The 24,099-nt window shown below is 40.9% G+C and overlaps 2 protein-coding genes and 1 long non-coding RNA gene across 18 annotated transcripts in view; 2 read left to right on the forward strand and 1 right to left on the reverse strand.

The window, feature by feature from the left end:
- Positions 1–3,754, forward strand: part of ube4b (ubiquitination factor E4B, UFD2 homolog (S. cerevisiae)) — an 18,033-nt gene extending 14,279 nt beyond the window's left edge. For both annotated transcript variants that reach the window (XM_040047439.1, XM_040047440.1), the window contains 5 exons: positions 13–147; positions 611–802; positions 1,170–1,344; positions 2,342–2,488; positions 2,641–3,754. In XM_040047439.1, the coding sequence (XP_039903373.1) occupies positions 13–147; positions 611–802; positions 1,170–1,344; positions 2,342–2,488; positions 2,641–2,705 (714 nt within the window). In that variant the 3' untranslated portion in view covers positions 2,706–3,754. The remainder of the gene's footprint in view (positions 1–12; positions 148–610; positions 803–1,169; positions 1,345–2,341; positions 2,489–2,640) is intronic.
- Positions 1,453–17,886, reverse strand: LOC120743699. Its single transcript, XR_005698255.1, has 3 exons — positions 17,712–17,886; positions 4,774–4,780; positions 1,453–1,463 (listed from the first exon to the last, which is right to left on the reverse strand). It is a non-coding gene; the product is annotated as an uncharacterized LOC120743699 (long non-coding RNA).
- Positions 4,875–24,099, forward strand: part of kif1b (kinesin family member 1B) — a 61,337-nt gene continuing 42,112 nt past the window's right edge. For 7 of the 15 annotated variants that reach the window (XM_040047423.1, XM_040047434.1, XM_040047426.1 and 4 more), the window contains exons 1-2: positions 4,879–5,195; positions 6,375–6,530. In XM_040047423.1, coding sequence (XP_039903357.1) covers positions 6,425–6,530 — 106 coding nt within the window. In that variant the 5' untranslated portion in view covers positions 4,879–5,195; positions 6,375–6,424. Of the gene's footprint in view, positions 5,196–6,374; positions 6,531–24,099 lie in introns of all 15 variants that reach the window. The other 8 variants (XM_040047424.1, XM_040047425.1, XM_040047427.1 and 5 more) reach the window with 4 other exon arrangements.

Genomic DNA, 24,099 nt, shown 5'->3' on the forward strand with positions numbered 1-24,099 from the left:
ACAAATTTTCAGGAGCAGCAGCAGAGTCGTCAGTCCCAGCTGACTCAGGATGAGCGGGTGTCCCGCTCCTATCTGGCCCTGGCTACTGAAACAGTTGAAATGTTCCACATCCTCACCAAGCAGGTCCAGAAGCCTTTCCTAAGGCCTGTGAGTGTCACTGTTACCAATGAACATTTGATGTATTCTAGAGATTTATTCTCAGTTATACAAGTAATATAAAGGAAGCATTATTTGCCATTTTCCTCCAGGCATAGCATAGAATAGGTACTTTGTCATTCAAACATACACCAGTTAGTGCACGTTAGAACAAAATGTCGGTCCATTGACTCGACATTGGACTAATGTATGCATCCATGCATCCATCCATCTTCCCTTTTCCACAGCAATAAAACAGCAAAAAACAATGTATATCATTATTCCAGACATAATGCACTGCCATGAATATACAGTAATGTGAAACAGTCCAGGGACAGTTTCAGAATGTACCTTGTTTATGTATAAGAGGGGTGTGGGGGTTATGGAGAGTTCAACAGTCTGATGTCTTGGGCAATGAAACTATTGGAGAATCTATAGATGTGCTTTTCTAAACAGTGGCTCCTTCTTCACACAGGAGCTGGGGCCTCGTTTAGCTGCCATGCTGAACTTTAACCTCCAGCAGCTGTGCGGGCCCAAGTGTCGGGACCTGAAGGTGGAGAACCCAGAGAAGTATGGCTTTGAGCCCAAGAAACTCCTAGACCAGCTGACAGACATCTACCTGCAGCTAGACTGTGCTCGCTTTGCTAAAGCTATAGCAGATGACCAGGTTGGCACTGATGGGGGAGGGGGGGAAATTTGATGTCCGGTCTACATTTAGTTATCCTGAATCATCTGTCGTGACTTTATTGCCGTGCCAGTTAGCATGAATTCTCTACTGCACGTGGAGAATATGGTGTATACATATATAATTCCTGATTTGTTGAGAGAACAAAGAGAACGTTATGAATGATGAAGCCACATTATTGCTGTCAGAGATTTACATCAGAACATGTATGTATGAAACGCAGCAGTTGCTTGTTGTGTGCATTATCAAAATCTGTGTAAGTGTGAAGACATGACTTAAATTTCAAATCTGTGATGTGATGACAGTAAGGTACTGAAGTCTGACCTCAGGGACTTGTTGCTCTTTGCAGAGGTCATACAGCCGTGAACTCTTTGAGGAGGTGATCTCAAAGATGAGGAAGGCTGGCATTAAGTCCTCAATTGCTATTGAGAAATTCAAGCTGCTATCGGAGAAGGTGGAGGAAATAGTCGCCAAGAACTCCCAGTCTGAAATGGACTACAGCGATGCACCGGATGAGTTCAAAGGTGTGTGAAAGACTGTGTTTAAACAGCACAACTAGAACTTTTGAATCTGGTTATGCAGCAATGGTAAAGCGAATCATCTTTCCCACAGCTGGTTTAATAACATCTCACTCTGACGTGTGCTGTATCGTTAAATTAATCTATCTAGATCACTTCAGAGTAATGTATTGAGATCCTCAAATAACATCCATATAAAAATAATGGGTCACATTGCGCTGCTTCTGAAAGCATCATATTAAATATCTTTCTAGGTCTTCAAATGCAGTTTTTAAATAATATTGTCATTGTGTAAAAGACTGACCTGTGACCTCGGGTCAGTCAATGACAGACGGGATCTTTAACGGCCTCTTCTGCTATTGAATTCCAGACATGTGTGGTGGATTTTGAAGCTCACACTGGTCATCTAGACAGCTTAGTGCAAGGCTATCGAGTAACCACAGACTTAATATAATCTAGAAAGAGTATGTGGTCTGCGTGCCTCCTTTGATTCTCAGATATGCCAGCTAGCCCACCACAGTTGATGGGAGTGTGCCATACAGGAGACTTGAGTATCAGCTGTCTGTGTAGATGAAATCTCCCATGACAGGTTTTATTTTTGTAGCACCGGAGTCCTACTGTAACAACCTTGTGACATTTCAACACAGAGCCCCACGCCACCAAACGCTCTGTATCGGACTTCATGGGAAATTTTGTTTACTAGTGTTTTGATAGGTGCATCAATATTGTGGTCATATAAAACATTTTTTGGACATGTGACAGGCTCCTACACAAACCAACATGGGCACACATGTATGTCACTTGCTGATTACATTTATTTATTTATTGTTTTTACGCTTAAACAAAGAAGTTTAATTTTAATATTTTTGCTTTTAATGTTGTAATACTGGTCCCTCTCCTTGTCCAATCAGGGCGCCAGTGCTGCTGGTGATGAATCAGATTTTTAGTGTAGCATCTCGCTTGTAATTGTCTGTAAACTCTGTTTGTGGCTGTGTTACAACAGACCCTCTGATGGACACGCTGATGACCGACCCTGTGATGCTGCCTTCGGGGAACATCATGGACAGATCCATCATCTTACGCCACCTGCTCAACTCCCCCACTGATCCCTTCAACAGGCAGCCACTCACAGAGAACATGCTGGAGTCAGGTAACCCCACCATTTATCCTTTTACTTTATTTATTTTAAACAGATAATGTAAATAAGTGTTGCTGTTTGAGGTACGCAAGATAATGCACTTATAGCTGGAGGCGAGGCTAATAATTTCAGGATGCCTAAATGTCACAATGTTAATTCCACAGTGCCTGAACTGAAGGAGAGGATCCACACCTGGATGAGGGAGAAACAGGGTGGACGGGGTGTCTAAGGACTACGTCACTGATGTCTGGCTAATCATCATTAAGGGATCGGTCCAAATCACCTGAATTCAGCATCACTACTACCAATGAGAACAAAAAAAAAACAAACATTTTGAATGGAGAGGAAAAAAAGGAGACTTGATTTGATAATTTTTTTTCTTTTATTTCTTTTTTTTTTTTTTTTTTTTTTTTTTTGCATTTACCCTTTTTGTCTCAAACCATTATCATGGTTCTAAAACAAAACATAATAAAGCTAAGACTTTTAAGTTTTTCTCATGAGTTTGTGTATATATATATATATACATATATATATAAAAAATATATATATCAAAGTATATACATTAATTTAACAATAGTGCATTATAACGCTGCAGAAACCATTACCAACAGGTTTACCTGCGAGGTGCATACAGTCTCTTCATTGATCACCTTCCTTTATGGTTCTCATTTTGTTTGGTATTACTGAGTCTAGTTGGGTTCTGATAAAACTGTTAGCCTCAAGTTTTCTTTATCAAGACTTGTGACGGTAATGAGTTAGAGTCCACTTAATGTTTAATGGTGTCCCAGAGATAACTTATGCACAGTTTGTGCTTGTAGAAGAGGTTCAGGATTGGGAATACCCTAAACTAATCCTCAGTGTCAGCTTTTGTTTTGAGTAAAGTAGGAAGATGAGCTGTGGCTCACAATGATAAAGTGTGCCCAAATTTTCCTTCTCGGTCACGTTTTCCCCGCTGACTTTGATAGATTGAATTTACTTGTGTGTGTGTGTGTGTGTGTGTGTGCACGGCCTTAAGTCAAGAACCTCCTGAGCGCCACGTGGACATGTAATCCCCATTTTAGGTCTAGTGGAAGGACCGTGAGAATGTAGCATGATCACCTGAAGCACCATCCTAGGAGCACACCATTAAGTCATCTCACCTTAAAATGGTCTCTTTCAAATAGCACTGTACCTAACTTGACCTTGCTGACCTTAACTGTACAGGAAATTATTTCCTTTAACCACATACCTGTTTTGGAAGCTAGGATTTTGAACTCGAATAAATGATGATGCACATTATTTCACAACTGGTCACCATTTTTTTCCCCTTCAGACTGATGTCTTAGTGGCTTTGTTTAGTATCTTCTTTTTAAAATTTAAGTTTAGTGTAAGTAAAGAAAACAAAGACGCCCATGACAAGATACAAAATAACAGATCAGTTGCATCTTATTTATACAGTGCCAAATTAAAACTGTTGCCTCAAGAAGCTTTATATTATAAGGTGAAGACCAGGAGGAGGCAGGACAAAAGACACATTGGAACAGAGAGAGAAAAACAACTATATAAATAGCAAAAAAAAAAAAAAAAAAAGCTGGATGTGGCAAATATAATGCAAACCTGTTTTCATTTTGTGTCAGCAAAGGTAACTTCCAGTTCTAGGGAACATAAAAGTTGCAATCTTTTTTTGGAATGTGAATAGGTTAGTCATTGTTCTCAATTAAACTTGGCAACAGTCCAGTATTTACTGGCAAGGACACCTGTTAAACTTTTAACTCCAAGTTCATTCCAAAAAGAAACCGCAACTGCAAAAATATCACAGGAAAGTGAATTGCTTTGAATCAAACCTGCCTCTTAATGGTTCTGCCAGAGGTTCCCTCCTGTTAAAAGGAAGTTTTTCCTTCCCCTTGTCTCCATGTGCTTGCTCAAAGGGGGTTGTCTGATTGTTGAGGTTTATTCTCTATTATTGTATGGTCTTTACAATAAAAAAGCGCCTTGAGGCAACTGCCAGTAGTCATTTGGCGCTAAATGAGTAAAATTTAATTGAACTGATTATATTCAAACACAGCAGGAAATGTATTTGCTCATTTTATTTTGTTTTATGGTCAGTGACATCTCTTGTACCTGCTTTAAGGCAATATTATAATTATAATAATTATATTAGCAAAAATATAAATAATTTGGTTTATAAATTCGTGATGCACGGAAAAGTTACGTCGCTAGGCGGCGATCTTTGCGGTAACCCACGGTGCTGCGGGTAGCAGTAATGAGAAATCCTGCAGTGTGGCGTCACGGGCGAAAAAAAGGGAGCGACACCCCACCTATTCCCTCCCCCTTCGCGACCCCGAGTCACGCCATAGGCTCTTCGCCGCATTAGTCGCCGTTCTCTGTTTGCTCATTGGCCCGCCAGCCTGTCCGTGAGCGCGCTGAGAGGGAGTTGACGTAATCTCTTCGGTAAATCGAGACAATCTACCAATTCTTCTTCTCGCTAGTGTGCAGATAGGCGTCCGCCGTTCATCTGTAAGGGAGACTAAAGTAGTCAACGAAGTGGCCGTTTCCAAATACAAATCCTTCCACCGGAGGATACCGCTATAATGGGTGTTTTTCACGGAAATGGACTTTATAGCAGTTTCCTTGCGCACAGATTCTGATAGAAACAACACATTTTGACGCCTGCTAGCTAGCGTTAGTTCTCGCCACTGTCCGGTGGTTTTGGTTTTGTCTTTTGCAAGAGTCTCCAAGCGTAAGTATATATTTTTAAAAAATAATATATTTATATTTTGGGGGACTGTTGTGCACTGGGTTGTTATTACAGTTTAGTTTCAACGATGGATAGGGAGCAGTTGTCTGTGTCAACTAATACACGTCCGGTGGTCAGTGGACCTCTACGTGGCCATGGTTGCGATAACACAAAAGAATTAAACATATATATGTACTTAATTGTTACAGTATATAGAATAATTTGTTTATAGGTTTAGTTGATTATAGTTGGATAGCTGTTTCCGTTAGACTGTAGGTCGTAAATATTGAAGTCGGAGCCAATAACATTTAACGGGTTAAAGCTAGCTTAAAATAGAAAATATAATTGCTACTGTTGAAAGCTTCGCCTCTGGTAGGATTTAACATCAAAACGCCTTTAACCCTGCCGGATAGGGTAAATGTGAACAATGTATCCAGTCTGGGCTGCTAAAATAAGCATGCAACTCCTCCCTTGCACTATTCCCCAACATGCAGCGGCGGAGGATTAGCCTACTTCCTAATATCAGCGAATGTGATTTATTTAAAAGAGGGGGAATTTAAGCTCTTCGTCTGCACAAAACGAACAGTGTCAGATGCAACAGACAGGCCCTCGGTTAGCTGTCCCGCTGTAGCTCACGCCAAATAGGGGAGATAGGATTTCATGGGCGTATGCTTCGGCAAGTATGGCTGACTGCAAGTACATGGAAAAACATAGGATATTTAGGCTGTGTAGTCACCGGGTGCGGACTGTAAAAACGATGGAAAGTTGTGTGGTATTTTAACGCCACGTTATTTTATGCATGCAACAATCGTGATTTGTGATCTTCGTATTTTGTTTTCGGCTAAAGCGCATTTCACGTAAACGGTGGGTTTATGATATAAATATAAAAGCTTACATCCTCTGTTTGATTTGCTAAATGTATGATCGGCTGCTGTTTACAAAATATTAAAGGCTTCATCGGGTTTGGTCGGCCATATTTGTTGTAGGCTGTTATGACTGAAAATTGGGAGGGGGTGGACTTTCATTGTGTTTGATTTACATTTAGTGAAAACAGGCTCTGCTCCTTTTCACTATAGCACTTTTGTTTTATTTTTAAAGAAGGAAGCAAACATTGTCTGGCTTCCCTGCATCACTTATTGTTTTAACTGAGGAGATGCACACTTGTTTTTCTGTTTCCTTTAGGAGGGATATACACAAGGGATCTTACAGGGAGACTGACTTAAACTGCAAACATGTCTGGGGCTTCTGTGAAAGTCGCTGTTCGAGTTCGACCCTTCAACTCGAGGGAGATCAGCAAGGAGTCAAAATGTATCATTCAGATGCAAGGCAACACTACAAGTAAGTGGCCTACTGGCATGCATGCAAGACCACCAACACAAACTGGAGGGGGAAAAAAAGCATCTTGATTTTATGCAGGTCCAGTCTGCAGGAACACTTCGGTGTACCATGCATGCTCCTGCATGTTCTTCCTTCAGGCGTCTTAGCAGAGAACAGTAGAATGAGCAAACTGAATAGTGGACGGTTGGGGACGAGCAGCCTGAAAGAGAATAAAAGGCTTACAGAGTGAAATTCCTCCTCCTCTGGAGGGGTGTGCATGCCAGAGGAGATTCTGTGTGAGAAACGCTTAGTTGGTTCACGCTGGGAGACCCAGGGGTCGTCCCACAGCGTGGCCTGCCAGCACCCCCAGTTCAGCTAGGGTTTATCACACGGCCACTGTTTTTCTTTAATAGATGTGTGTTCTGCTTTATAGTTTATGGCTGCGTTATCTCTTGAGCGTACACAAACAATTTGTGAACAGGTTGTTGGATGCATATAAAACACGATTGGCAGTTAATTATTTACAAGATTTGCATCCCTATTTGAACCACAGTGATTGAGATAGAGATGCAATGTGTATATGTGTCGTTCTGGCTGCTGTTACAACCAAATTTCCACTTGTGGGACAATTAAAGGATTATTCTATTCTATTCTATTCTATTCAAAGTCTGACAGGTTAAGTAAAAATATACATATTTATAACTTTTCTCATGTTGCACTAATCTGTGATTGAGGCATAGGGAAGGATGTTAAGACTATCTAAGATTTATTATGTGATAGTGCCCTTATTTACTGTAAAGCATGCTTGTCGACAGTGTTATATGATAAGCAATAGCAGAGCAAGAAGAGAAAACCTGAACGTGGTTTGCAGTCATGTGATTCAACCTGCTTACTTGTGAGTCATCCGTTACTGTGAAGTGCTAGCTGCCTCCTTACTCATGACTCTGTCGTGTGTGCTTCATTCCAGCTGAGCACAAGCTCCACGACATTAGCGTGGAAGCATTTATTAACCCGCAGTAACGAGACAGCATGTGGAAACAGAAACATGCTCTACCAGCAGGCTCTCGAGTTTTGTCTGTCAGTCTTATATCACCCTCATTAGACTAAGCTTATATGAATCTTCCATAAGATCAAGTGTCCCTACCAGTTATGGCTCACTTGTCCTTTATCTCTCACACTCTACCAAAGAGAAGCTTTGTGTCAAATCCCTAGTAGTTTTACTCTATATCCTTGGGTTTTCATTATGCCAATGTCACCCGAAGGAGCTGGAGGGTGACTCGTGGTTTGTAGCAGAGCTGCAGTGGAATATGCAGCGTTTTGTAGGGGGGTTAGTCAGTGAGTGTGTGTGTGTGTGAGTGAGCGAGGGAGAGGAGTAGGCTGCGGTACTGCCTACTCTGCCTCCTTTCACATGGGCAGATTGCAGAGCAGAAAGGGAGGCTGGCAGGCGGCCATACTCTCCCTTCGTCAGGACTTCATTGCAGATGGTATGCTGAGAATGAGCTGTCTTATTTGGATGCCGAGAGGCCGAATCTTACCTGATGGCTCAGACACGCACAGGATCATACTGAGACTTTTTTTGTTGTTGTGGTCGTTGTATTCCCCCAGACTTTCTAAAAGCCATTGTGCATTTTTACTCTAACAAAATGAAATAGACACAGCATCGCCATTTGAACAGTGTTTTAATAATCAAGATTTTTATGGTATGTTTTTAACAAGATAAATAGATACAATTAGTCACATGAGTGTTACATTTACCAAGGAGTTTTTATTTGTCATCCTAGTGTTTTCTTTCTAAGTGATATGTTCAGCATCCATCTGTGTAAATGTCTAATTTTGCATCATTGAAAAACAAAAATCTAAACATGACTCATCCCAAGTTTACCCAAGTTGTTTGACACCCAAACAGCTTTGGGTATCAAAAACCCAACAACGTAGCCTTTCCAGAAGGCGTGGAAGGTGGCTACGAAACAGTTGGTGTCTGACGTGGTGAAACAACAGCATCTAGAGAAACTTCTAAAATCCATGCTACTGGAAATTCCCTTAAAAAAAATCTCTGGTCAGTATGTTATGTTTTTGCCTGTGTAGGATAAGCTGTGATGTAGCACTAGCCAGTCAGTGTGTGCGCGCAGTATGGGTGTACTTCTAATGTTTTCACTGGTCTTTGCTTGCATTTAAATTGGGCTGAAGGCTGCCTGACGGAAATGGGATGTTGCGTGTTCAGCTTGTATGTGTTTGGCAGATGTGTGCGTTATGCCATGACACTCCCCTTATTGTTGTGACTGGCTCAAGGGCATATGTGCCCGCCTGTGTGCATGTGTCAACAGTACAGAGAAAGATGGCGGTAGGGGGCAAGAACTCGGTCTCTTTCTCGCTCTTTCCCCTTTTCACCATGCAGAGAGGGTTGTCAAGGATAGGATGAGAGCAAAGGAGCAGCAAATTGATTATCCAGTGTGCAGGAAATGTGTCCAAGGCCTCTGCAGGGAGACAGAAACAAAGCAAAGGCCTCATTCAGGAGACGCTCTCAGACATACCAGAGCTAATGTAATTATAAAACAGTGACGCGATGGCCCGCTAATTTTGTGTTGGTACTCCAAATGTTGAATAACTCCAGTACACCCAAACTCCGCCTTAATCTGGGGCCTGATGTGTTCTTCACTTCAGTTTCCATCTTGTTATGTAACTCATGTGTTATGTGCCCCTTGAGCCAGGGAGGAGCCACTCACGATGTATAGCCAGAGATGATCAATAGAGCTTACAAAGCACACAGAGATGTTATGATGAAGCATTTTGTCAACTGATTGCAAACCTGCAGTCTAGTCTAGTCTAGTCGCTGTCTGGTGTTCAAAATAGTGTTTCTAATGCTTTATCAGTAGTCTACACTAGCCACATTTTCAAGAACGGGATGTTAGACGATATTATCACTTAAGCTAAGAGTAAACAAAATGACCAATTGAAAGCACAAACAGAAGGTCACCACATCAATTAAACCTTCACCTTTCAGATACAATTCACCCAAGTGTGCTCTCACTATGAGGTAAGTGGATGCTGACCTTACCCTGCAGGGAAGAACGAGCTCAGCTCCAGTGTCAGTTACACATAAGAGGAGGCTCTCATCACAGCAGAAATAACAATGAACCATTTTCACGTCAATGAAATGCAGTTATTGGTGGGACATGCAGCAAGGAAGGTGGGTTTGGATGTGGGGCAGTCATACTTTCGCTGAACCCTGTGCAGACAGGGCTGATTGACCCGATTAAGACCAGTAATCCTTTGGCTTGCCTCAGATCACCACGCCCAGAAGCCGTAATCCTTGTGACCCTTGCAGGTGTATACATACCGACATGCACCCGCTCTAGGGTGTTACATTCCTCATCACTCAGATAGTTCTAGAGCCAAACATTCACAAATGTACAGAGCAAACTTTTACATTCAAACATGACCTCCTAATAAGGAGGAAGGACAGGCAGCCTGTGTTTACTTTGTCACGGGACTGTCAGCTGAGAGGCACAAATGCATGTCATGCAGCTCACCCAGTTTTTAGCTGAACTACTGGTAGCAGGTGTCTTACAGAAAGTCACACAGTTAGTGTATCGACGAGTGTGTTAAACTAGCTGTTGAAGCTAGGGAGACTGTGTGCTAATATTGTTATTGTTACGTCTTAACTCACATTTAACATTGCACCTGGTATTTTTGAACAGCGTACAAGCGCTCTGTTCTTGGGATGGGTATCGTTTAGGTTTTATCCGATACCAGTACCAAACTGGTACTTTTGAAATGGTGCCGGTGCTTAAACGGTGCTCGAACCAGTGCTTAAAGAATGGAGAACACAAAATTGGTCCAAAAACCTCTCATGTTCAGCTGTTTTTTGTTTTTTTGTTTTTTGTAAAAAGATAACAATGTTAGCCTTTTCTGCAGCTATAGGGGATTTATGGTATCACTCTTGGCTGGAAGCAGTGCTTAAACAATGGAAAAAAACACAAACTTTGTCCCAAAACCTCTCATGTTTAACATTTTTCCACTTTTTCTTTGGTCATTTTAGCCTTTTTGGCCAGGGTGACGGGAGTATCTGCCATCAAACAAGAGGACAGCCGCATGTAACTACGACGGTGTTTGCTAGTTCACCTTACATGCATTAATGTAATAACGCGGTTAGCGTACTCAACGTAAATTACACACAAACAACATTAAGCTACTCACGCAGAGAAGAACGGCTGCTGCTGCATCATCATCCTCATCATTTCTGCTACACTGGCAGGGCTAGGGGCCAGGACTCTACTCTTTGGGTTTTTGGGGGATGTTGCAACTCTGGGTCCGATAACAGGCACCACACCCGCAGTAGATGTGCACGGTGGGAGGTCTCGCAGCAAGCTATCAAATACGGCGCATTTCTCGGCTTTTAACAAAATGCTATACGTCGTCAGATTCGAGGTGTTACCTCCTTTGCACAGTATCACCTTAAAGCACTTGTTGCAGGCTGCTGAGTTTGCATCTTTTGCTGAGAAGTACAGCCAGACTTTGACCGCCTCGCCTTGGGCATTTTTAATCTGTAGCTCTGGTCTAAAAGAACCTACGTACCTGGGCCCGCCTACTATCCTTGGAAACGTAAAATGATTGGCTAGAATATAAAGTGTAGGACATCTCAGGGAAAATAAAGCACCGAAATGTGCGCTGCTTTTCGGTCTGGTTACTACCGTTTATGTCAGAACCGGTACCCATCCCTGCTCTGCTCACCCTTACCTGTCCATAAACATATTTAAATTTGTAAGCAAGACACTGACTTTTCATGGAGCATTATTGCTAAGTGCACACTATCTGCCTAGCTAGTGTGTGTAAATAATCGTACTAATACTTGTATAACATCTTTCTAGACAGAGTATTCCAAGTACTTTTTTTTTTTTTTTTTTTTTTTTTTTACAAAAAGCAACATGTACCCATTCAGATAACCACTCATGCAGCACTTTATTCTGTGCCTTTTAAGCACTTTCTATCATATGCACACTGACTCTCTGACGGATCCATCAGGAGGCATTCAGGATTCACCATCTTGCTTGAAGCTTCTTTGACATATGAAATGTACCAAGCCATAAACCCTAGACCAAGGTACACGCCAAACTTATAAACAGGAAATGGAAACCCTGTAAGGGTCTGATGAGCTGTGCCTCATGAAACCACTGTCATATGTTCTGTGGTTGTCTTCTGTAGTAGTCAAAGCAATAACAATACTAAAACATCTGCAGTGAATGAATAAAAGCTTCTCTTTTTCTGTATTCTTTGCTTTTTTTAAAATGCATATGAGGGAAACCCACCATATGCCTTTTATAATATTTTGTTATAATATTTTGCCTTGTGGTTCTTCATGACGCTCTATTTGGGGTCAGCTTTGCAAATTGTTGTTAAATGCTGATGTTCTGGCAGTTATTGAAACCGACTGGTGGACATATGTTTGGGACGTTTGAATAGACACGGTCACTTTGTAATAGCATGTAGGCTGCTGAATGCTGACCTAGTTACAACAATACTAACCATAGGTTTTAATCAGACATTCTCAGGTACTGGAATCGTCTCTGATTCTCAGATTCTTTTGATAAGCTTCTCTTCATGTGTCACATGTTTGGCAAATGGCACCATGCTTATTTAAGATGAGAAACAAAGCATTGCACAGAGCCCCGATGGCCTTACCCATTAACACTGAATTATGTTTCGTTAATAAGAAATGAATAAGAACCCACAACAGTGCATTGCACATGAGGGTGACGCCTGAATGCTGCCATATTCTAGATGTGGCTGAGGTCAGAAGGGAAAGTGTTAAACTCAAAGTGGTTACAGCTTTGTAACTGACCAAGTTTCTTGTGGTTTTCACTTCAGTTTTTGTTTGCTTTTTGGCAGCTAGGTTTTATTTTGTTTCCAGTGTTCCTCCTTTTAAACATTTTACTTTAGTCAACATCAATTTACTTACTCAGTAATCTACATAATTATGCACACTCATTTGCTCAAACTGCAAATAGTTTTTCATCTTTAGCATGTTGTTTGGGCCATAGTCTGTGGAAAATGGGATCCTGATGTCAACTGAAGTGAGTGACACAAGGCATTGTGGGATTTCTTGGTACGGAAGCTATGGAAGGAGTCTGAGCAGTAATTTCTCAGACTTAGAAAAACTGTGGACCAGTGGCGGCTGGCCCATAGGGGGCGCTCGGGCTCCGCCCCCCCAAATGTGGAGGAGTAAAAATATATATTTTTAAAAAATTCATCAATGATAGTTTTACTATGTGTGTGCCCATATACAGCCAGGCGTATTTTAACATTTTCACCAGCTGACTCATTAAAGTTCAACCAACAAACGGTGTTTTTCTTCTTCTGGGGCGCTCGTCAAAGCGCCCTTGATATGCAGCGAAATAGCCTATCATTAAATGGTTGCCAGGGGAAAATAATAAATATTTGACCTATCAGCGTCGCTGAATTAAATGGTTTGGGGGCGCTTAAAATTGCGCCCCTGCAGAAAACGCGCGAAGATTTGCTGTTCTAGAATTTTACCTCAGTCAGTAGCCTAAGTGAGCTATAAGGTCAGAGAGAGACGATGGCAGCGGTATTGTTAACGGTTGAGGCACAGCCTCCCCCAAATTCGGTTAGATCGCTTCTAACCTACCCTTTTGCCAGAAGGACAATGGCAGAAAAACTGCAAGTTAAAGAGTTGGGACCTGACAAGCCCGAAATTCAACTAACCCAGGCAACGAAGGAGAAGTCAAAAGCATACAACAGGACTTTTTGTCGGAGTTGGTTCCAGCGCAAGTCGTGGCTGACAGGCTGTGCATATTGATTTATATGATGCAGCCGGCTTTATATTGTTGCTTGATTACACCACACAACATTGGATTGATGTAGCCTAAGTAATGAGTAAGTGGACACATTCATTTTTGCTTAAAGGCTACTGGATGCTAATTTCTTTCGCTTTCTACCTGTACTTATGAGCTGAGGAAACTTCTGTTGTGTGTTGCCATCAGTGGGCATGAGGATCACTGATTGTACACTAGAACAATTAAATTTGTGTTCGTTTGATGTACTATGAAATGGGTCAATCGATATCATAAAAATCTGAGATTTTTCAGGAGCGCCACTAGCGACGCTTGCTGGTGGTCGAAGCGTAGACTAGGAAATATCTTAATAAAGGCGGGCGGTATGTACGGTTGTAGATAAGCCGGGACCTGTCTTAACAGAAGCTACAGCCAAACAGAGAAGAGACATCTGCTGTTATATATCAGCGTCATAGCAGATGGATAGAAACACCTCCTCATTAATTTGATGCACTCCATCTATTGAGCTGACGCAGCCTGAGATCTGGGTAGAGTTAGCTACTCGTCATCATGGTTAAAGATTAAGCCATGGCAGATTTTACTTTGCTATCTACAATTTTAGTTCAATAACTGGATTTTTAAAATGGTCTTCTTTGGCTCTCGGGGAGATTTCTCTAAGCCTAAACAATTATTAACCCAGAGTATAACAGATGTCTGCTTTAGAAGACAGAGAGGATCTCACTGAGATCACCCAACCATTCTCCATGTTGACACAGATCAGGCCAGTTGCTTTCCTGTATTTTTTTTGTAATAACCTGCATTTGCTTCCTTGTTCAGCTTATTACGGGAAAGAGTCTTGTAACTTCCATTGTTGATTATGTATTTGCTTTTTGTTTTTCTGTTTTGTCATATCTTTGTGTTTTAATTGCTACATGAAAACAAAGACACCACAAACCTCTTTTTTGCAAACACTTGCAGCAAATGTCATAGTTGGATGACGTGATCCTCGGTTGTAACTTGAGGGCTTGAGGATCAGCTCCAGATGTCTTTAAGCGTAGGTATTACCAGTGCCATAAAGCAGTACATCTGGAAAAGCAGCATACCTCCTGATCTCACGAGGTTTATTTTTCTCACATAGCACACTACCTAGAAATTTGCCGTACTCATCTTATGGTTACGTTTTTTTCCATGCATCCCATTGGTTAAATTCTATCTACCTCATTGTTTTTAGCTTTTCAGCCTGCGACAGAGATCAGAAAATCTGAGTGAGCCTTTTGCAGAAAAAAGTGGGATATTAGAGGAGCTGACTGGTGGGGGGGAGGGGGTGTGCAAACGCAGCCGCAGCAGAGAGACAGTGAAAGTCGTGCATGAGCACACTTCACGTGTAGGACAGCGTGAGGCAGCATCACATAGCAATACATCGTGAGGTTTTGGTCATAATTATGATTGAGGCTGACCGTGCAGGTTTGTAGCTTAGCTACCAGTGAAGGGAGACAGTGCCATTATTATTTTTTTTACATCCATTAGTCATAATTGGAAGCCTGTGTTTGCATTTTCACTTCATTATTTAAAATACAAAATGCGAACAGAAATTAGTAGAAATTGAGAGATCTCTGTATTTAGGCTGGTTCAGTTGTTTCTAACTCTCCTTGTTTTTCTTAGCTCTGAAAATGTTTCTTTATCACTCTGCTTGTCTCCCTCATGTTATTGCATGATGGCTAAGAAGAATGCAAACATTAAACGTCTGCACAGGATAATCGGCACATGCAGGGTTCAGAGTATAGGATGATGCTTTTGTGCTTTCATTTGATTACCTGCACACCACATAACCAGCAGGTATTTCTTTAAATGTCTTTGCGTTCCCAACAGCCTGCATCCAACACCATTCATCTCTGACTGGCAGCAAAAAAAAAAAAAAGCCAAGATAATGGCATGTTTGTTATCATGTCCCGTCAGTTCTTGGCTTGCTCCTCTTCCCTGCTCTTTGGTTCGGTGCTTAAGTTGACTGAAATGGTCAGACTTTCCCACATTCAAGAAAGTGAATGTGTTTTTAAGTTTTTTTTTGCCCTCACCGACACAGCTCTCTTTCCAGACTGTGTTGTTTGGTTTCCTCCCACAGTCTGGGGCTGAATTCAGAGGCAGCCCAGGGAGCTTTGCAGTCTGAGCACGAGTAGCTTGTTGGTGGGCATCATGCTCCCTGTGTATTATTCATGCGTCCAGAGTGGAGGGGTTGGCAGTGTAATATTTTTGAAACCTTAATTAATCAGGCGGGACAGCTGACCCATGACTAGGTCAGGTACTGGATTCCTTTGCTGGGAAGCTAATGAAGATCATTGGAGTGTACACCCACTCATATGCATGCAGCACACAGACTTTCACACATCGCTTTTGTTCTCTGCAGAGAAACTGTTCTGTGAAAGGTTCACTCATCTAATGTTAACATGATGCATCAATCTCTGCTTAACCTGAATGTTTGGTTTTTTGAAAGATGTACACCAAAGGAAAAGAAATGTGAGGTTTTCACCGATCCATGCGCCTGCTCGGTGTTCATGATGTCACAATGCGTACAGAAAGCCAGGGAACATTTAAAGTAAGACTTGTGTTGCAGAGTAGAGGCTAGTTAAGAAAATCCAGGTCACTGCTCTGTAAAATAGGAGCTTGTTGTGAGCAGTGCTTTCTTCCCTGTGTCTGCACAGCTCGGTTCCCACTGTTTTTGGGCCATATGATAATCTGAGCACTGAAGAGATGCTCTGAGGATTTCTGCACTGAATTTTTTCTTTTTCCTTCTGTCTTTGATTTTTTTTTATTTACTCCCCCTCTTTTTAAGCACAAATTCAAATATGCAGATATCTGGAACTGGATTCAATGACCCTAAAAGTGAGGTGACCCCAAAACTGATATAAACATTGTCTACTGACATCAATAAATGTCATGTTGTGTGGCTCCACAAGCTGAATATTGGCTGCTTAAACCATTGCATCCCCACTGTTTTTAGACAGACTTCAGATGTTGTTCTATCATGATTTAAATATAAAAACAAGTAATGCTGCACTGCCGATCCATTCATTTATACTTGTCAAAGAAACTTTCCTTTCTCCAGGATTTATTGTTTCTGACGGTAGGGCACTGCACTCATGTTAAAGTCATAGGTTACTGGAGTTGAATCAGCCCCTCTCGCCCTTTTTTTTGCTCTTCTTGTCATTTTTATGACTTTTTCAGCTGTAATTTCATGTTTTATAGCATCATCTGTGTGTAAATGTTATTAATTAATCACTGCTCTAACTCGCAATGTTGATCACCTCAGTTGAGTTGACATTAAAATCTTGTTCTGTAGTGTGCAACCAAATTTTGTAAAAATGTAAACTTTAGAGGAACTGCTTTCTCTGTAAATATTTTCAGTTCCTCTTTTTTATAGTTGAGCACGTGCAGCTCCACGGGCTTATTGTGCCAAGATTAATGCAGGAAATATTCAGTGGTGTAAAAGTAAGTGCCATTTTTAAATTGGAATATACCGGACTCTTTTAAAGCTGAGCTGGATGTGCTGAACTACTTCTCGGCACAGGTTGTCATGGGAAAGACCTTTGACCTTTGAGGCAGCACCTGCACCAAGGAGAATATAATTCTTGGAAAAGCGGTGCCTCTTGAAGCTGTGAAAATGGCTGAAAAAAGCTAATTAAAGGTCCTGGAGTAGAGCAGGGCGATAGGACCAAAAATATTTATCACGATATACAGTTGAAAATTTGCGATGACGATATAACTGACGATATAATTGACAATAGACAAAATACTTTACAACTCCACAACTTTATTAGTGCAAAATAAATAAATAAATATGTGCATTAAAGTTATATAAAAATTTAACAGTGCAAATGCAAATTACTTGCTGACAGTTTAACCAAAATGCATTTCCAGAGGAAATTGGCCGACATATCCTGAGCATAACAATGTATAATATCCACAATACTTTAGAGGTTATACACATACAATACGGTAATATTATGTTGAAGCACAGTACGTATCGCTCCGCGAAGCTCCTGCCTACGATAGCCCGTAATGCTCTGACAATCCATCAAGCGGTGCGGCTTCGTAGCTTAGCAAAGTCGTACTAAAACATTTGACAGATTTTCGAGCGCCGTGTACATAAAATAGTTTCGAGGTCAGTAAACACAACCAGAATTAATACATAAGGCCCACTGAATTATAAGGGGCACTTTTGATTTTCAGAAAAATCAAAGGATTGATTTTAAGTGTGCCGTATTTTCCAAAAAACACGGTAATAACGGCGGCCCGCTAGCATGCGCTACCAAAAATAGTGGTTTGTTGTGTATCTGACGGACGAAAGCCAAACCAGTTCCACACCACTGAAGTTGCAGCATTTTTACAAACCAATTCTGGTTCATCTGTTTCATTCAACGATCTGCTTTCGCCCATCTCATTCTCTGTCGCCGCCATGCTTTTTTCCACCATGTGCCTATGAAAATAAAGGCACTGAGCATGCGCGTTTTACCCATATTCTATCGCGATATTTCATTTTCTTATCGTTGCCCAACATTATACCGGTATTACCGTGAACGGTATGATATGGCCCAGCCCTATCCTGGAGTATGTTCCCAGAGTTTAGGTAATTAGAATTGAAACCATTTTTTCTTTCTTTTTTTCTTTTTTTTTTTTTTTTTTTAAATTAAAAAAGAAAGAAAGAATTTAGTCTTATTTCAGCATTGATTTCATTAACCCTGCATGCCATCACCTGTGAGGCTGCCTGGCATCCCTCTCTCTTTGTTGTAGTTCTGTGTTTGTTTAGCTCCTGAATGGAGTCCTGCTGGCTTTGCATGTTTTCTCTATCTGGTGGCTTCTAGAAGCCTCTCTGTAGTCTGTTATCCTGGACTCAGTGAGTCCACATAAGCTGCTAATATCAAGAGGTAGTTGGAGCACTCGCCAGCTATCAGTGTCTGTGGGCTCAGAGCAATGTATGGTTTGGCTACAAGTTCAGCGGAAAGGTTGGGCGGCTGAAATCTGTCCATTCCTTCCTGTCACTGACAGTCTGTCGGCATGCTAGGCACTAACTGCCATCTGCTGCTGTATAAATAGACAGTCGTCAGAGCTGGAACAGCTGGCACATGGGCCGGCAGGGCTGCGCTTCTCCCACTGCTTTCTAGCTAAACGGGCAACTCCACCTATAATCAGGTTACGCATGTGGGGCTTTTTTGTTTCCTTTTGGAACAACTTTTGTTAAAAATGTATTGATTCAAGATTTTCAGCGATTTCTTATTTCTCACCATGCTAACAAGAAACCCAGTATCCTAAATTGGGGCGAGGAATTAAGAGAAAGCCTGTTACCACATACATATATGCATATTAAGGGGGAAAAAAGCATACTCCTACTAGACTGCCTCTCTTTTCTCTCTACTATCACTCAAAATGCTTTAAAGAAATCCTCTTAAGTTGGTAGGTGGTGGGATTTATATGTGATAGCTCAGAAACAGAAAGTAAACAGGGGCTTTTTTTTTTTTTTTTTGCACTACATGCAAACACTGATTTCCTGCTCAGACCATATTTCATCAGATAACCTAGGCACATGTATTGAATGCATTTAAAGCTTGACTTTTAGAGCATCAGTTAAATAAAGCATGCTTTTGAATGGAGCGTTGTTGTTTTACATTTGCTTTTAAGCTAACTTCAGTCACTTTCCAATGAAAACACTGAGAGTATATATTTTTCTGAATGCTTTTTCTTCCCTAAAAAAAGAGAGGGGGGGTAGGGCAGTGTGAAAAGGGTCATTGTCACAGAGGGGACTCGGCGCATAGAGCCTTGTCATAACAGATTACCTAATGTGTTTTGCAGGCTCTAACCCTGCATGCAATACCCTGCATTCAGTGCTTTGTTCAAGTGTCTTCCTGTGCCTTTTTTCCTCTCTCCTCTCACCCAGTAGAAGAATGACGTGATCGGACTTCTGAGTAGAAGCTGAGATGCATTTAGTGCCTTCCTTTAAAGTTCCAGCAGTGCCTCTGAAGTACACTCATCTGATCAAATGAAAATGTCTGATTCTTTCATGAATAGAAAAGTTTGTTGTAGTTTGTCTGAGTCAGTGACCGTGATATAGATTGTTTTAAAGGGTCATGTCTCCTTGTAAGAAAAACTCAGCTCGCTGCTTGGAAAGTTACGTATTTTTTTTTTTTCTGGCAGAAGTATTTAACAGAGGCATATTGATTTGCTGTGTCGATATTTTTTTTTAAATTAAAGGCCACCTGGCAACCCACCCTGACCTTACATGAACGTCACTGTATCCAAGGGGGGGTAATCAAGGTGTAAGTTTCTATTTTGGAGATGTTGTATGTGCTGTGTTGTGGCTGCGACAAGCTCAGCTGTTTGCAAATGTGCGCTGCAGTGCTCAGACACTACTTTTAGCCCTCAGCTTTAAGCCGCATCCAGCGACAACTCTGTCACCTGTGCCGCAGCCCTGGTAACCGAGCCATCAAACACACTCTCCTAAATTCACTGGATGCAACACGCAGAGAATTTCTGTGGCCAGCTCAGCATGTACCTCATCCAAACTTGAGTCTTGCTACTTGAGAGTGAACAGCTATATTAGCGTTACTGTGGCACTGCTCACATCGTTGGTTCATGTCAACAGCTGTTTCGCTTCACCATTCATCCACAAACTGACACAGGTGGGAGGCTGTAGTTTGAAATAAGTGTACACAACATTTTCTATTTCTCATACAATACCTCACACTTTTTACCAAAAGGAATAATTGTGTTGTAGCATGAAGCAGCTGTGATTCTTATCCATACTGCAAGAACCAGACGTTGAAGTGTCACTTGACAACGGTGACCTTAAATGGAGATTTAATATTTTAAGTGATTATACTTACCTTTTCCCTCAAGTCTTCTGTATAGAAAATGAATGATACTCTGCGACTTCATGTGTCATAACTGCAGGCAATGGGAAGTAGGCCGGACTCAGGTAAAAGTTTTCTCAAATTCCCGGTAAGCAACTGAAGCAACTACCAATGAAAGCGAAGATTACCGCTAATTGACATATGACCTGGTAGTACAATAGAGGGTCACCTAGGCAACCAGAGCTTGGGGTGTGTGCAAGCGACCAGCCGTCAGCTTCAAAGTGATGTATGACAAATGAATCTCTTCCAGTGTGAGCACAGCTGAATGCTTAATTTGTGGATTTGCCATTTCATCCGTTTGTGTATGTATTTGCCTGTGAAGGAGAGTTTTCAGCCAAGGCTAACATGCTTCCGTGCAGCGCGTCGAGCAACGTGTGATGCTTTGCATCGATCAAATGTTGATTGATTGAAAAGTGGACTGGAACAGGGAAGGAAGCGACAGCAGAGCTCACCAGGAATGATGCAAAAAAACAAACAAACAAACAAACCCTAAACTGTGTTGTATGTTGCTATAACAACTCAGTTTCCCTCTGGGATCAATAAATTTCCACTGATCTGATTTCAATTCAGTGCTGGCTGCATCTGTGTAAAACATACCAGCTGTGGACGTAGAGGATGCAGCAGTTTCACTGTCAGACTTTGTTGCTGTAATGTTTTAGTTTACCCTCCCTGTCTCTCTGGCTTTTTATACCAATGCAGGGTGTTTCTTGGGGGGGTTGTTTGTTTTTTAGATGGCAGAGGGGAGAGAGGGAGACAGAGATTAGGTTTTAAGCGGCATTTCTAATCAGCACCATGATCCACATTATCAGATTATGTTATTGGGAGAAATTCCATTATTGGAACAACAATTTTTAATTGACTTGCTTCCATCTTGTATTTTATGTATTAACTAGCAGAGAAGAAAATCATTCTAGACCCAGAGCTCTACCAAAGCAGAAAATTATTTTCTGACATGGGGTTTGTTTTGGTGAGGTTCCATTATTGTTTTGGGCACCTAGATGTAATCTCTAGAAATAAAAACATCCAGTGACGGTGAATTGCAATCCATTTAAAAATGATTACTATGGCCTTCAATATTTAATAATAAGTAAGAAGCTGGGCGCTAATGCTGTACGCTGAATTTTAAATGTTTCTCTCAGCTGCTATTACAAATGGATTTTCTATCACTAAAAGTAATTTGCCTGTGAAGTTACATGTCATGAGATAATTTAATTAGTAGTTAAGTGCACATGGTTTTGGTTCAACTGGTGTAACCAACATTTTTATTTAGTGGAAAAGAGCAGTCTGTACTCTTGTGAGTAAATATGAATTGAATGTTTGAAGTGATATTATCCAGAAGTGAACATCACACAGATGCGCTTGGATATGCACACAGAGACCCCAGGGATGCTATTAAAATTCCTGTCTTGTTCAAAGAAGCACGTGTTGTCATTCCAGCTGTGCACAGATATTATTTCTCTGGGTTCCTTTAACTTCACCCATTTGTTTCTCTTTCAAAGTTTCCATATGCATTCACCCTAATGTCTTCACCCCCTGCCTGTGATCCCAGATAGTCATCGATCAGCTTCACTTAGCAGTCGGCGTATCCTTAGAGGGTTACTGGAAGAGAGAGAGGTCGATTTTGTTCAGCCATTTTAGACTCTGGCTGTTAGCGTCAGGTGAAAAGGGCTAGCTTTTAGTCTCCATCTGGTGCTTGGAGACCTCCTAACAACCTAATTACTGAGGGCTTTTTTTTCTTTCCTGGTTGGATTATAGACCCCATATTGAGCACTGTAGCACAAAATGTCTGCTGGCAACAACCAGCTGAGGTTGATGTCAGGATGTGGTTAGTTAACTGCTGTTCACCCTGAGGGCTTGTGGAGGGCTTGCATCCTATCAATCCTAAATTCCTAGGAGCTGAAAATGTAAAACTGTAGCATTTCGGAAGAGCAAACAGTTGAATGTGCCACACAATAGCTTTTGTTTGTCTACCTTTCTCAGTCTTAAGAGAATTTTGACTCCTTTTGAGTACCTCATATGTGCATGTCATCTGTTAATGTAATGGATGTTTAGTGCTTACTGACGGCGGGATGGTAAACAGTGCCTTATTGAGCCTGACATTATAAGTGGCCTTAAGTCTGCAGTGCCGCCCTCATGTTGGTTGTTAAGATGTGCAAAGGATTTAAACCTGGAAATCAGTGTTTGATAAATGACTGTAATTATCCATAAACTTGAATTTTAAGAATGTCTAAATAGTTTGCGAGGGCAATAACGGCGAACGCTCGAGACGAGAGAAAAGAGGACGAGATGTGCTGCATCCTCCACGTCTGTGCCCGGTTTGAGTTGTTATGGCAACCAGAATCTGGTCCTATACCTGTTGCCATGGATGAGAAAGACGGAATGATGACGTTGCTTATGAGGCAGCAGGATGCGTTTGCCATTTCAAGTTCAGGATGTGACTGTGGCTGAATATTAAGTGGGGGTACTATAAGTATTATTTATTTCAGTCAGGATTTGTGACTTTTACTAAGTGTGAATCCCTGTTCATGTGCTTTATGAGATGTGCAGGTGTAGGCATGTCATGCTAGAGTGTAAGGGCACTGTTTTGTGATTGACTGCATATCGGATGGTGAGGATAAAACTCTCCACATTCTGCCCGTCAAATGCAACAATTTGACACATGCATGTGACACACCAGCCCAACCTTTCTACTCCTGGTAGATACAAGTACCACGACTTTGCGTATTTTCCACAGTCACATCCTGATTGATTGCAGCTATCAATCAAATATTGATGTTAAATGTATAGGTTGTACTCCTGATTGTGAGAAGAAAGGAGAGAATGATAAATCCACACATGAACAATTTAAGAATTGTTGCCTTTCGTTTTGGAAAAACAATTAACACAGAAGTGTGGTATGAAAAGAATATGTAGAATATTCAGGCATGGAAAGTTTTTGCTGCTGGACGTTTTCTGATTGGATTAAAGCACAACTACATCTATATAGTTTTTGGGGATTATTTTATTTTAAGGACTCATATTATTTTAAATTTTATTTATATTATGTATAGTAGTTGATCTCAAAACAAATGTGCCATTATGTCTACATTATGTATATGTGTTCATTGTTATTTCTAAATAAATGTTGCTAAACAATTTTTAGTACAGTGGCACTTTGGGATCACTGGAATGTGTTCTTGTTTACAGATATGCATACATTTTCAACAAACTGTAACTAATAGTGCCTGTAGCTGATTAGCTTGTCTTAAACTGTTAATAAGTAGTCTGCAAAGAAGTAGAACAATATATTTAAAAAAAAATCATTTGTTTGGTGTTTATGAACAGCAAGTTTCTTAATATACACCGTGATAATGAACATAAAAAGAATGGCACGATAAAATTACACACACGTCTGTGTTTTTTATGCCTGAGCGAAGCAAACGAGACCCACAGGCCTGCGTTTGTGCTAGTCATTATAATAATGACAAATGAAATAAAACCACATAACCAGAATAATTTGCAGTCCACTCTTCCACTCGGTTAACAAAAATCAAAAATAATTGTCACAGGAAATAAAGTCATTCAGTCCTTAAAAGGTTTCCTGTTATGCTTTTCAGTTAGACATAATGCCACTTTTTAATTTCCACTTATTTTTAAACAAAATTGGGATATGTGCTATTGTTAGTGTTAATGTGTCCAAAGCAGAGAAGTCTAACTTAAAAATACAACCAATAAATCTCAATTTGGATTTATTAATTTGATCCTTAAATCTCTGTGGCATCGGACAAAACACCTGTTATCCTTGAGTAGCACTGATCTTTGTCTCTCTTGGTTCCCTGTACTTTATTTTTTTAAACAGGAAATCTTCTAAACAATGGGCACAGCTTATTTCGGTGCCCATTGGACTTGTTCTTGTTCCTCCAT

Source organism: Simochromis diagramma, unplaced genomic scaffold (genome assembly GCF_900408965.1).
Source record: "Simochromis diagramma unplaced genomic scaffold, fSimDia1.1 OVJJ01000387.1, whole genome shotgun sequence".
Taxonomy (NCBI): domain Eukaryota; kingdom Metazoa; phylum Chordata; class Actinopteri; order Cichliformes; family Cichlidae; genus Simochromis; species Simochromis diagramma.